This window comes from Diabrotica virgifera, chromosome 2, assembly GCF_917563875.1.
Source record: "Diabrotica virgifera virgifera chromosome 2, PGI_DIABVI_V3a".
Lineage (NCBI taxonomy): Eukaryota > Metazoa > Arthropoda > Insecta > Coleoptera > Chrysomelidae > Diabrotica > Diabrotica virgifera.
The window spans coordinates 11771895-11785295 of record NC_065444.1 but is presented as its reverse complement, the minus strand read 5'-3'; the positions used below and the strand labels follow the sequence as shown (position 1 = coordinate 11785295).

The 13401-nt window shown below is 33.9% G+C and overlaps 1 protein-coding gene across 2 annotated transcripts in view; it reads left to right on the top strand.

The window, feature by feature from the left end:
• LOC114333352 (remodeling and spacing factor 1) overlaps nt 1-13050 on the top strand; it is a 97043-nt gene extending 83993 nt beyond the window's left edge. For both annotated transcript variants that reach the window (XM_050643378.1, XM_050643377.1), the window contains one exon: nt 1163-13050. In XM_050643378.1, the coding sequence (XP_050499335.1) occupies nt 1163-1242 (80 nt within the window). In that variant the 3' untranslated portion in view covers nt 1243-13050. The remainder of the gene's footprint in view (nt 1-1162) is intronic.
• Nucleotides 13051-13401: the final 351 nt, after the last annotated feature.

The window sequence follows — 13401 nt, the reverse complement described above, 5'->3', positions numbered from 1 at the left end:
AAACGTTCACACTGTTTGACGTGAAAATCATAAATGAAACTAATGTAAATTTCGGAGATTCATAAAGCTACTTATTCCTAACAGTTTCACCTACACTTCCGCCATTTTTCTATTTTGGAAAATCCCACTAAAACTGTTTATGTATGTTTCATTAGGGTCGTTATCATTTTTATCATTATTATCACTAATAAAAATATGTGAGGAGTACTCTACATACTCTATTTACGAGTTTTTATTTACCATGTACAATTATTATAGTCGTATAAGTAAGGAATATAGTAAAACTGTCAGATTTGTAGGTTTTTGTTAGTTCTGCTTTAGGATATAGTGCGGCGGCTGATTTTTTCTGTGAATTAAAAATATGTAATTAAAAATTTTTATTTTTACTTAGGTAAATATTGTTAAAGCAGGACATATCGTATGTGCTAAAATTAATTTTGACAATTTTTTATTTGCATTTTAGAGTTTTTTATTATTACACTTGTAATTGATTGGAATATTAATTTAACAATAAAACAATTGAAATACTAATACACTTAATTACACTGTAGTAAGAAACTGCTCAAACTAAACCCACACCAAATCCACTTTGCAGACCGAATTTAATCCGGTCGGTAAACACATTATGCTCTTAAAGGGTTCTATTATATTTCTTACTTACACTATACTTGCGTGTATTACTTAGGGTACGAGCATGCCGGAGATACATGGATGTGCGCGGTGTAGGTCGCGACTGCGGTCGAGGTTTACATCGATGACGGACAGAACATACCGAAGATACCTTCCATTCAGTATTCTTTGCGGTTTCCATATAACCAAAACTTGTCGCAAGCTGATTACAACAAGAAATGAATAAATACACCAGCCGTATCTCCGGCGAATATCACGTTTAAAAACCACCAATAAACTTTAATTTACCACGCGATCAGCAGCTCGATCGCGATGTAAAACAAACTATTTTGTTTTGACATCGACATCGTTGTAAACCGCGATGATATGTCGCGAGGGTGAACGGGTGACACATCCTTGGTATGTGCGATCTCACAAGAAAATGAAGGTTTGTTTTGGCATCGATATCGCGCGATCGCGACCTACACCGCCCATATCAATGTGTCTTCGGCATGTTCGTACCCTTAGACTTATATATAATTGATGATTTTAGGTGGTGGTGAAGAATCCGGTGAATTCGGCGGATTAGTTTCTTATTTCTCAAGCCAAAGGGACGAAGATTTAGAATCATAGTTCGTAGTTGGAGGAAGTAACGAAGCCATTATTTTGACTGTAACTGTAAGTCTGTTATAGGACAAAAAACCAAAAACTGGATATTCTGGATGAGCAAAGCTAATGACCAAATTTCTTTTTGGTTTATCCTTAAATAATTAAAGGAATAGTAAACAGAATATTTTAATTCTATCAATATACAAGTTAATGCAAAAATAATTAATTTTTTAAATATTTAAAATGTATTAAGTTTGTGATTGTATCAAGACTTGCCAGTCGTTTGGTTGTGATACTGTAAAAATGTTGAAGAAAAAATTGCAAAAGTTGCGAATTAATTTGTTTATAAGAGATTTAAACAAAATTAAGGTATAAACTTTGAAAATCTGGCTAATGGAAGTTATAGAACAACTCAAAACGAACATTTTTACCTTTGGTGAATGTTTCTGTGTTAATTTTTGACCAAGATATGGAACTTTTAATGACGCGCTCTGAGACACAGCGCATGCGGGCGCGCGTAGTCATCTTCCATCAACCAAACTGCCAACGTTTAAAACTATTATAAACACATTAATTCACCACTTTTAAGTAGTAAAAACTAACTTGAAAATTGGCTTGGTTCTTCTTTTAATTCCTGAGTTCAACTCATACTTTATGATCAACTTAAGTAATATTTTTTACCTATTTATATAAAGTAACCATTTTTTAGAAATTATGATTAAGTGGAAATTACAATGAGAATCATTAATGCAGTTCTGTTCATTGTAAAATTTATTAGAACAGAATTTACATTCACTGCACGGATAATTGGGATAAAATCGTAGACATAATAAGGATAGACAAGGTAAGGTATGGACCGCTCATTGGCCCGTACTCACGTCATTGGGCAATATTCCCTTTGAGTGGTCTAGCCATCTTTGTCTGTCACATCAGAGGGATCGCTTAGTAAAAAGAAATAGGGCGCGTTCAGCGGTGGGTGATGAATTTACGCTACTGATACATCGAATGAACTGCTCTTTATATTCCGGTACATATCCTGCTCCAATTTGTTTGTCAAATGTCAAATATTTTATTTAGCTGTTAAGACCTTAACCAAACTTTATTTTGTAATTTTGTCTACTCTAAATGAAAAATAATTAATTATCAGATATCAGATCATGTAGTACTGTTTTATTTTAAAACAGGTAACATTATATACAATAGATACCTTTATAAATCTGGTTCACTTCCTCCCTTTGTTAGGTTTTTATCAAGAACTATTAGAATGGAATTCCAGAATATTCTTGAAGAGGAAAAGAGGAAAAGGAAAGAGGAAAGAGAAATATTTGCGCCAAAAGTACATGTTTATTGTTTTTACGCATGCGTCATTTTCGAATTTCGAGGTTCATTCGATATAGCGCACGACGCAAAAATCGTTCAGCGTGAAGGAGCGACTTGTGATCCTATAGATCACTTTATGCTCATTCGCCGTTGAACGCCACCATAGATAGACCACCGATCGACTGCCCGCGCGTTACGCTAGTTTGTTCAGTATGCCTTGTCTATTCTTACTATGTCTATGGATAAAATACAGCCAGGATCATCGAATAGGGATAAGCCAAAGAGGAATATTTTGTCCATTTGCTCATTGCTCATCCAGGTATTCGTTGCAACACTTATTTGGGTAAATTTAATATCGGAATAGATTTAATCAAATCTATAATATTTCGCTAATTGTAAATATTTCCTAATTTTTACAGATGTAAATAGTTGTATATAATATTAATTTCTTTTTTCATATAATTGGAAAGTGATACAGTAGGAGGTATAATATTTATCAAATCATTCTGTACCAAAAATTTTATTTGTCATGTCCTTTTATTACGCATACTGTTCGAAGTAAATGGAATGTAAAATATTATCTTTGATGGTCATTTAAAACAAGGATATGTGTACAAGTTGACAGAGATATCTGAAACCGCCAATGGTTACGCGATGTTGTCAGATCAATCGGATTTCAAAGGTTTTACGATATTTTTTTTGTTACCTACTTCGCAGTAAAATTTCCTTCTGCCTAAATTTTAAAACATAGTGTATAATTTCACGGGATTGTTCACTTAGTGTCCTATTTTTCACGCCACTTGTAATATTCATGTTTATTAAAATATATTAAATATATTCTAAATAAACAACAATTCGACGATTTTGTCTGGCAATATCGCAAAACCACTAATTTGATGCACATTGGATTTTAAATTGATGTTTACACTTTTCACCAATTTTTTATTTGTTATCTGAGTGACCTTCACGATTCCGGATATTTTTGTACAATAGTGCTTTAGCGTTTTATATTCTTAAGATTCTGCCATAACTTTTTATTTTATTATTACACGTTACGTTCATTATACTTTTACTGATCAACTGTATGTATTTTTTGTCTTGAAGTTTCTACCAAAAACGTGTTGTCAAGCATTTGGATAGCCACAATAATCAGTTTGTTTTTTTTTACTGCATGCAAATTCTTGAACAGCCCAATTGATCTTGTATAGATTGATAATTAATATTTTGATCTGGCACGGATACGGAGTGTAATTCCCATATGCCATTCTTCTGTTATATAATATATAACATAAGTTTGGAGTATACATATTATGTATACTCCAAACTTCAGTGAACAACAGCTTTTCCATTTTGTACGTCTATTTTGGTTAAATTTGGAATATCAGTACGGCTTAGTTACATTCTCCCTGATCTCCACTATCCGTTGCTTTCGCGGTTCCTGGTTCCGCGAGGGGAACCTGGTTAATTCTGAGTATTAAAACAACCTAATAGCTACAAAGATTTATTTAACATAAACTATAAAATAAAACAGAAAGTGAAACAAAATATTAGAAAAATGTAGTGACTCTTGAACTATTCAGACTATTAGATATAAAACACTGTAAAGATTAAAAGACCCTAACTTATCACATACAATACACCCTGATGAATGAAATGGACCCACGTTCAGCAAGAATCAGATATATACCGTAACCATACTATATTTATAGGTTTGTTCGTAGTACGATCCAATCGATCAGCAACCGTTGCCAACCATCAGACGCATGCGCAGTTAACAGTTAGCGCTGCGCAGTTAACAGTTCGAGTTCGTAGACTACGAACGCGCTTGCGTCTGGCGGTTGGCAACGGTTGCTGATCGTTCTACGAACAAACCTAATATTACTAGTACCAAATATAAAGTGAATAATTTATACCATTTAGTGTCAAATACCTACTTGTTACCAGGACCTTCCCTTAGCCTCGAGTGATGAAAAACAGCGTGTCTCAAGCTGAGGTTATGTCACAGTAACTAAACCGAAATTATTCATCCGCACACAAAATTTATAGGTTCAAATCCGTCTTCGTCTTAGACGATGGTTTTTCGTAAAACCAACCTATTTTATGGCGGATGAATCTGGATCAGCAAAACACAACTTAAATTTTGCAATCCGAGCACTGTCGTCAAGACAAAAACCAAAATGGACAGACCGGATGTCATCCGTCTTTGCTTAATGTCATTCGATCTGAGTTCCAACTCAGACGAACCATTCAAGCACGGAACCACTGATTGATTCAGTTACGTGACAAGAACCTATGCACAACCTGTGAACGAGGGAAAGACAGCATATTTCTAGAATCTCAAACCATTCCTAAACAAATCAACAGAACAGAACCTTTTTGCGAATGAACCAAATGTTTTATAGGAACTACCATAGGCGTAACCAGGGGGTTTTAAAGTATTTAAATATCTTTCAATTTAACATAATATATAAATGAGTTGTGAAGGTTTAAAAAAACCGTAACATTCTACCGTTTGAGCTATCCGGCCAGATTTTGATAATATTGTAAATTTGCATTTGTCGAACAGTTTGTATAGTACATATTTGTATTTTGTCAATGGGTGAATTTAAATGTAGAGATATTGAAATTATTCTTACCTTGAAATCATAAGTTCTTTATTGATGGTTTCTTAATAGTATGTTAAGGGTTATTATTTTAGAAGTACATATAGGTAAATTACTAAAAAGAGGTTATGTAACACGAATAACTGAGGTGCTATTCATCCGTTATATACACTTCTCGGAAAAATTAACGCACCACCTTAAAAAGGGGTCATTTTTGATGTCTCGAATTTCCTAAATCTGTTGTCTGATTAAATGATTTTTTTAATATGTTATAGCCTTATTCTTTAACAATATCGCTGTAATAATATTGTTGCTAGACAGGTAAATTGTTATTGTATACCGGGTGTACCAATCAAACTGTGATTAAAGTTCGCGTGACCCTGTGGAATATTTTAGCATTTATAAAATACTGAAATTAAAACCCGACTATAGGCTCATGTTTTCTCAACAATCTGTTTTTTGATTCATTCGCTTATGTTGGATAAAAAAAAAAGTTAGGTACTTTAACAACTAGCCTTGTTTTTCGTCAATACCCTTGTTTTTAAATAAGGATGACAAACTTATAATATAGGGGTAATACTGCATGAAAAAATAATGACAGTTTGCTTTATAAACGTAAGTCCGCAAATGCTTCGTTTTCGAGCAGGAATAGTGCGCAGGGTCTTGTTTGTTAAAAATCGATACGTACATGATTCGTTTGTGTACAGTGATTCGCTCTTGAGGGTAAATTAACGAACATCAAAGGCTGCACACTAACACGAACCGACGAACAATGAATAAATCAGGCACCGAGCTAGGGGGTGTTAAAATTTTTCTTACAAACTGACGATTTATTTATTGATCTAAAACAGGTTTAGATATGCAAATATGATTTGGTGGGTTTTAAGAGGTAGTTATGGCGCATTTTTTGATATACAATTAGGAATGTAATATTCACCATTGGCCCGCATACGGGTAATATGACCCTTATGTGCGCCAATGGTGAACATTATCATCATCATCATGGCTTATTCTGGGTCTTCCCTTTGGTCTCTTTGTTGTTGATCTCCAACCAGTTATTCGCTTTAGCGTAGAGTCTGGGCTAGCTCTTTTTGTGTGTCCCAGCCACCTGAGCCTTTGCGCCTTCGCGAACTTGATTATGTTTTCACCCTGGATGACTTCTTTAATTTCTTCATTGGTTAATCTTTTAAATTCGCCTACACTTATCCTCACCGGTCCCATTATTCGTCGAATTATCTTTCTCTCTAAGATTTCTATCCTCGTTTCATCTTTTTGTTTTAGGCACATCGTGTCTGCACCATAGGTGATCACTGGCCTGATTGCAGTCTTGTAAATTTTTAATTTGGTTGTCTTACTAATGTGCTTTTCTTCTAGCTTGTCTTTCCAGCATTTCGATTCTAACTTCTTGTTCCGTGATTTTAGTTCTCATTGCTTTGTTATCTGCTTTCAACTGCTCGTTTTCTTAATTTATTTATTCAGGTCTACTTGCATTTTATCTATTTTACTTCCGATTCTTACATTTCTTTCATCCATTTTCTCTAATTTTTCTAATATCTGCTCCATTGTACCGCGGTAAGGGTGTCCGCCCAATCCACTTGTCGGACCTTCAACCCTTCTCAGCACTTTGGAGTTTTACTCAGATATGGATTTTCGTAATAATGATTCGGCTTTACTGCAGAAATTTTTCAGTAGCCGGCAACGTCGCTTTTATTTTAGACAGCACTTCAGCTCTTATCGGGATGTTTTTGTCTATCTATTGTTTATTAATTGTTTAAAGAGGTTATTGTGCTTTTTGCAATGCTTACTCATTAATATCTGCTGAATTTTGACGAAATATTTTTATCGGAAGAACTGTCGTCGGTCTAAATTCACTGTAGTTTATTTGTATTAGTTTATTTTTCACTTTGCTACACTAAATTTATATTTTAATACGGAGCGTATTTTGACAGTATCGTTCGGATTCAAGCCTCGATGCCAAGTCCAATGGTGAACATAAGATTCTTAATTGTATGTCAAAAAATGCACAATAACCACCTCTTAAAACCCACCAAATTTCATTTGCATGTCTCAACCGGTTTTAGAGCAATAAATAAATCATCAGTTTGTAAGAAAAATTTTAACACCCCCTAGCTCGGTGCCTGATTTATTCATTGTTCGTCGGTTCGTGTTAGTGTGCAGCCTTTGATGTTCGTTAATTTACCCTCAAGAGCGAATCACTGTGCACACACGAATCATGTACGAATCGATTTTTAACAAACACGACTCTGCGCACTATTCGAGCTTACGTTCGAATCATCATCTTTTTATTTGATTTCATATCTCTACAGTTAAAACGCAAATTGACTAAGGATGCTTTTTATAAATATATTTTTTAACTTAATTTAGTTAAAAGGTGTGATAGATTATTGTAAAAAATGAAAGAATTGGAAACAAAATGATTTTGAAGTTTAAGGTTTGTATCTTGTCTTTTCTATTTATTAACATATTCTGGAAATATGTAAAAGTTTGCGGTATATGGTCCGATTTCAATAAATATGTTAATAGAATTATCTCGAATGACATCGTAGTAAACGATGAACATGAACAATTGCAGCAAGCATTACCAATAAATGCACTTATAAGTTTTGCTGATCAAGATAAGACAAGCGTACGAATCTCACTTAAAAATATTTTTTTAAAGATATTTTTGTTTTTGTATTCTTTTAAACTTGTTAATTTTTCCTGATATAATTTTTATCTGCAAGAATTATTTTTCTTATTGTTAGTGTATCAGTGTGGATAATATAGTAATTTTGCTTTAATCTGTTTATTAAATATAAATTCGACCTAATCTGTAAACTGCGTAACTCCATTTATCCAAATTTTACATGAGACATAAAAAACTATTTCTCTAAATATCTAATGCGAATACTACGTATCTCCCATTTAAGATAGGATGGTAAAATGGAATTTTTATAATAGTATGGTATAACTAGACCCAAACCCAGACATCCAAAGTGAAAATTATCCTCCAACACCAAATTGTTCTATATGGTCCACATAATGTTCAGAAAAAAGTCACACCATTTTGAGCGTCGGGTTAGGGGGGAGGGGGGAGAAATCAGTAAATTCGTAGTTTTTTATGTTTTTCGTCAATATTTCTAAAAATATGCGGTTTAGCATGAACAAACTTCTATACAAAAATATTCTACATTAAAGTTGAAATAAAAAAGGTTCTATGCATAATCCTTCTAAAATGAACGGTTCCAAAGTTACGGAGGTAGTATAGTATAATTGTTCCAAAAAAGGCCTAACCCAAACATCCAAAGTAAAAGTTTTCCTCCAACACCAAATTGTTTTATATGGTCCACATATTGTTCAGTAAAAAGTTACACCATTTTGAGAGTCCGGTTTGAGGGGGAGGGGGGAGATGGGAAAGAAGTCGGTACAATGTTCTATACAATTATGTTCTACATAAAATTCAAAACAAAAAAGGCCCGATACACAATTGTTATAAAATCAACGGTTCCAGAGTTACGGAGGGTGAAAAGTGGAGGTTTTCGTTTTCGATACTTTTTATATTTCATTGGCAATTTATAATATTATTACTGACTAAAGAAATTTTCTTTAACAGGATTGTGTTTTGTAAATAAAATTTGCTATTTTAATGGCCGATGGTATGTTAATGATAAGCCCTTGAAGAAACATCAACCTCACCGCCCAAAATCATCATCAATTGCCCAAAAAATATAAAAAGTATCGAAAACCTCCACTTTTCACCCTCCGTAACTCTGGAACCGTTGATTTTATAACAATTATGTATAGGACCTTTTTTGTTTTAAATTTCATGTAGAACAATCAACTATTTTTAATTGGAAATAAGCCACAATTTTACCAAAAAAAAGGTTTTATTAACGTTTCGAAGCCCAAATCGGGTTTCGTTGTCAAAATACAAAATACTACTGATTTTTGTATTTTGACAACGAAACCCGATTTGGGCTTCGAAACGTTAATAAAATCATTTTTTTGGTAAAATTGTGGCTTATTTCCCATTAAAAATAGTTGATTATAAAAATGCCACAAGGAAATAGCTTCAGAATAACATTTATGTAGAACATTTTTGTACAGAACATTGTTTATGCTAAAGCATAGTTTTCGAAATATTGACGAAAAACGTAAAAAAACTACTAATTTACCGACTTCTCCCCCATATCCTCCAAACCGGACGCTCAAAATGGTGTAACTTTTTACTGAACAATATGTGGACCATATAGAACAATAATTTGGTGTTGGAGGAAAACATTTACTTTGGATATCTGGGTTAGGCCTTTTTTTTACCAGTTATACTATACTACCTCCGTAACTTTGGAACCGTTCATTTTAGAAGGATTATGCATAGGGCCTTTTTTATTTCAAATTTAATGTAGAACATTTTTGTACAGAAGGTTGTTCATGCTAAACCGCGTAGTTTTAGAAATATTGACGAAAAACGTAAAAAACTACGAATTTACCGATTTCTCCCCCCTCTTCATCCCAAAGCAGACGCTCAAAATGGTGTGACTTTTTTCTGAACATTATGTGGACCATATAGAACAATTTGGTGTTGGAGATAACTTTCACTTTGGATGTATGGGTTATGCCATCTTTTGAATCAATTGTATCATACTGTAAATACACATATTATATCACTAACATTTGTATATTGTTTAATAAGTATTTAATATTACTTACCACCAACTTTTTCTTGAAAATATCACTTTCTAAACAGTGATAGGTAGGTATATAGGTGATAGTGATAGTGATAAGGTTGGCTAGGTGCTACTTTTCTCGACTTTGTTTTACGGAATGGAAGCTTGGACCTTGAATGCGACATCAATGAAAAAACTGGAATCATTCGAGTTGTGGATATATAGAAGAATTCTGAAAATATCATGGACAGCACACGTCACCAACAAAGAGGTTCTGAGATGAATAAAGAAATGGAATTCTTAAATATGTACAATCAAAACCAGAAAATTGGAATATCTTGGACATACTACACGTGGAGAGAGATACAACTTGGTCCAACTCATTATCCAAGGAAAGATTCAAGGAAAAAGAAGCATAGGGAGACGCAGAATATCGTGGCTGCGCAACCTGAGAGAATGAACTTTTCAGAGCAGCCGTCTCCAAAATCCGAATAGCTATTATGATTGCCGACTCTCGTCGCGGAGATGGCACTTAAAGAAGAAACAGTGATAGGTCAGTTGTGTGGTATGACAAACTAGGGGGTTACGTATTTTTCGTACTAAAATTAGCGGCAAGGGAGATACGCTGTATACGAAGAGATCGCTAGTTAGTCATCTGATAAAAATATGCACGTGCGTCGTTTTTTAAACGATAAGTAGGGACTTTTTCAAACAGATGGCAGTAATAACTGATTTTCAGAGAATTATAGAGTTACGCAGTTTACAGATTAGGACGACGATAATTAGTGTAGTGAGTCTATGGATATGGAGGTTTGAGTTTTTTCATCCCTATTGATCCCTGATCATTGAATCTAGAACATCTCCAAATTCACAATTTCTTGCCAATCACATTATTTTTAGATGTGAAGTACTTCTCCAATTCAGCTAATACTGTATCATACTATTTTCTGTGCGCATCGTTAGCTTTAAGGTGTTAAACACATTAAGTCCTTCTTCTCCCAAAAATTTAACAGTAGAATATTTTTACTGAGTCTTCCTTTTCTGCCTTGCCACTGGCCAGGAGCTAAATTTCAAATGTCTGTTTGAGTCGCCACGTTTTCAGCCACGTTACCTTCAAATGACGATGGTTCTTTTCTTTAAGTGCCATCTCCCAATCGAAGGTTGGATATCATCATCACTATCTTTACTTTATCTACCGCTGCTCTGAAGGGTTCTATGGAACTGTATTTAAACTAGTCTATTAAATTCTTCAACCATGAAATTCTCCTTCCTATACTCCTTCCGCCTCTTATCTTTCCCTGTATTATCAGTCTTAACATTTCATATCGCTGTCTCCTTGTACGTGTTCCAGATATTGTAACCTTCGTATTTTAATTGTGTTTATTATTTCGTATTATTTGTCCATTTCTCGCAATACTTCCGTGTCCGTTATCTTCTGTGCCCATACTATTCTAAGCATCCTGTAATATCACATTTCAAATTACTGTGTTCTTGGTTCAGTGTCCAGATTGCAATATCGAGAACACGTAGCATCACACGATGATGGTTGAGGGATGCTAAACTCCATATTTTTCCAGTTCTCTTGTTTTCGTTTTAGTATGGAAGCTGCAGATTTCATTGATCACAAGACTGCACTATGTAATAATGTTTAATAACGATTGTTCGTCATCAATATCTTTGCTTTATCCCTATGCGGGGTCGGCTTCCTAAAATTGCATTTCTTCATCCAATTCTATCTTGGGTAATATCAATATTAATGCCCTTTAAAAACATGTCCTGCCTAATCGTCTCCCCCCACGTCTTCTTTGGTCTTCCTCTCCTACTCCTTCCAGGAATCTGCACTTCAGCAAATTCTTCGTTTTGGTGATTAACGTCTCGACGTTGAACATCTTACCATGGTTGAACAACCAAACCATCTTAAACTATGTTCTCTCATTTTGGCGTCAATTGGTTTCCACAGTTCATCTAATATGTTCATTTTTAATTTTATCTTTTTTTGTCATTCCACGTATCCATCTAAGTATTCTCATTTCCTCCACATGCATTCGTTGTTTCTCTTTCTTTTTCACTGCCCAACATTCAGTTTCGTACATCATAGCCGGTCTTATAGCTGTTTTATAGAATTTTCCCTTCAGTTCATTGGAATTGTTCTGTCGCACAACACACCACTCGCAACTATTGCTTTTCACAATAATTTCACCATCCAAAGATATAATTTTATTTGTAGTAACTCCATCTTTAAATGGACATTCCAAATACTCTGTTTTCGTCCTGCTAAGTTCTAAACCTTTTTCCTGCAGAGCTTGTTTCCACTGTTCCAGTTTTTATTCTAAGTCTCTTTCACTATTTCCCACTAACACTACATCATCAGCATACATTAAGCACTATGGAATGTTACCCCGTAGTTTCCCTGTTATCTGGTCCAAAATTAATGAAAATAAATAATAAGGACTAAGCTCCGGGCCTTGGTGCAATCCTACTTTCACATGAAATTTATCAGTCTCCCACACATGTCCTAACACTAGTCGTTACTCACTCATACATATCTCTCACAATCTTTACATATTTACCAGAGACTCCTTTCTTATTGAGTGCCCACCACAGAATCTCTCGAGGAACTCTATCATATGCTTTCTCAAGATCCATGAATACCATACGAGTGTTTGTTTCTTTTTTCCTGTATTTTTCCATCATGAAAATTGCATCTGTTGTTGGTCTGCCTTGTTTAATAACGATTGTATTATTTTATCTATACATTCATAAGCTATTCAGTCTCATAACAGATTGAAGTTTTGTCCTTTTGTCAGGGATTAATCAGTTCGCCCTTTGAGTGTGTACTCATTCAATTTTACTATATTCTACATTGAGCAAATGAAACTATAATCGTTTTAAGTCCAACTTACACATTGTTTATTTGTAAAGCTGTATTTATTTATACGAAAGTGCTAGTATTAAAAATACTAGGATTTTCCATTGCAAGGATCTACAGCTATTTTATTTATTTTCTTAAGTTTGTGCAATTCCCTTTTATTTATTTTCTCTTAACTCTTGCAGAAGATTATTTATCTCTATATTATATTTTCATATAACTGTAAATTTTATGTTTTATAGTAATAGAGATTCCTTGTCGAGAATTAATTAATTCCTCTATATTATGTAGCTGATTTTATTTTCACAAATTCTTTTTTCAATGTTTTAACGGTATTTTGTAAAAAATAATTTAAATAAATCAATCGAATTCATGTGTCGCCTTTTATTTCGTCATGTTGTTCTGAAGCTATTTCCTTGTGGCATTTTTATAATTACGTATTTTTTATGGGAAATAAGCCACAATTTTACTAAAAAATAAATTTTAACAAAATTTAATAAAATGAATTTAAAAATAAGTTTTCCCTCGTGATTTACTATGGAATCTCTAACGCGAGAATTTTACTGTCATCGTTGCATTTGGTTGTCTTTTTAAAGACAGATCACATACTATGATTTTTTTGCGACGGATATTCTTGAGTTGGGATTGATTTCATGTAATCGAATGAACTATCTTTTAGTAAAGTCGTCCCAGGAACGCAACTCATAAATATTGGCGATATCAT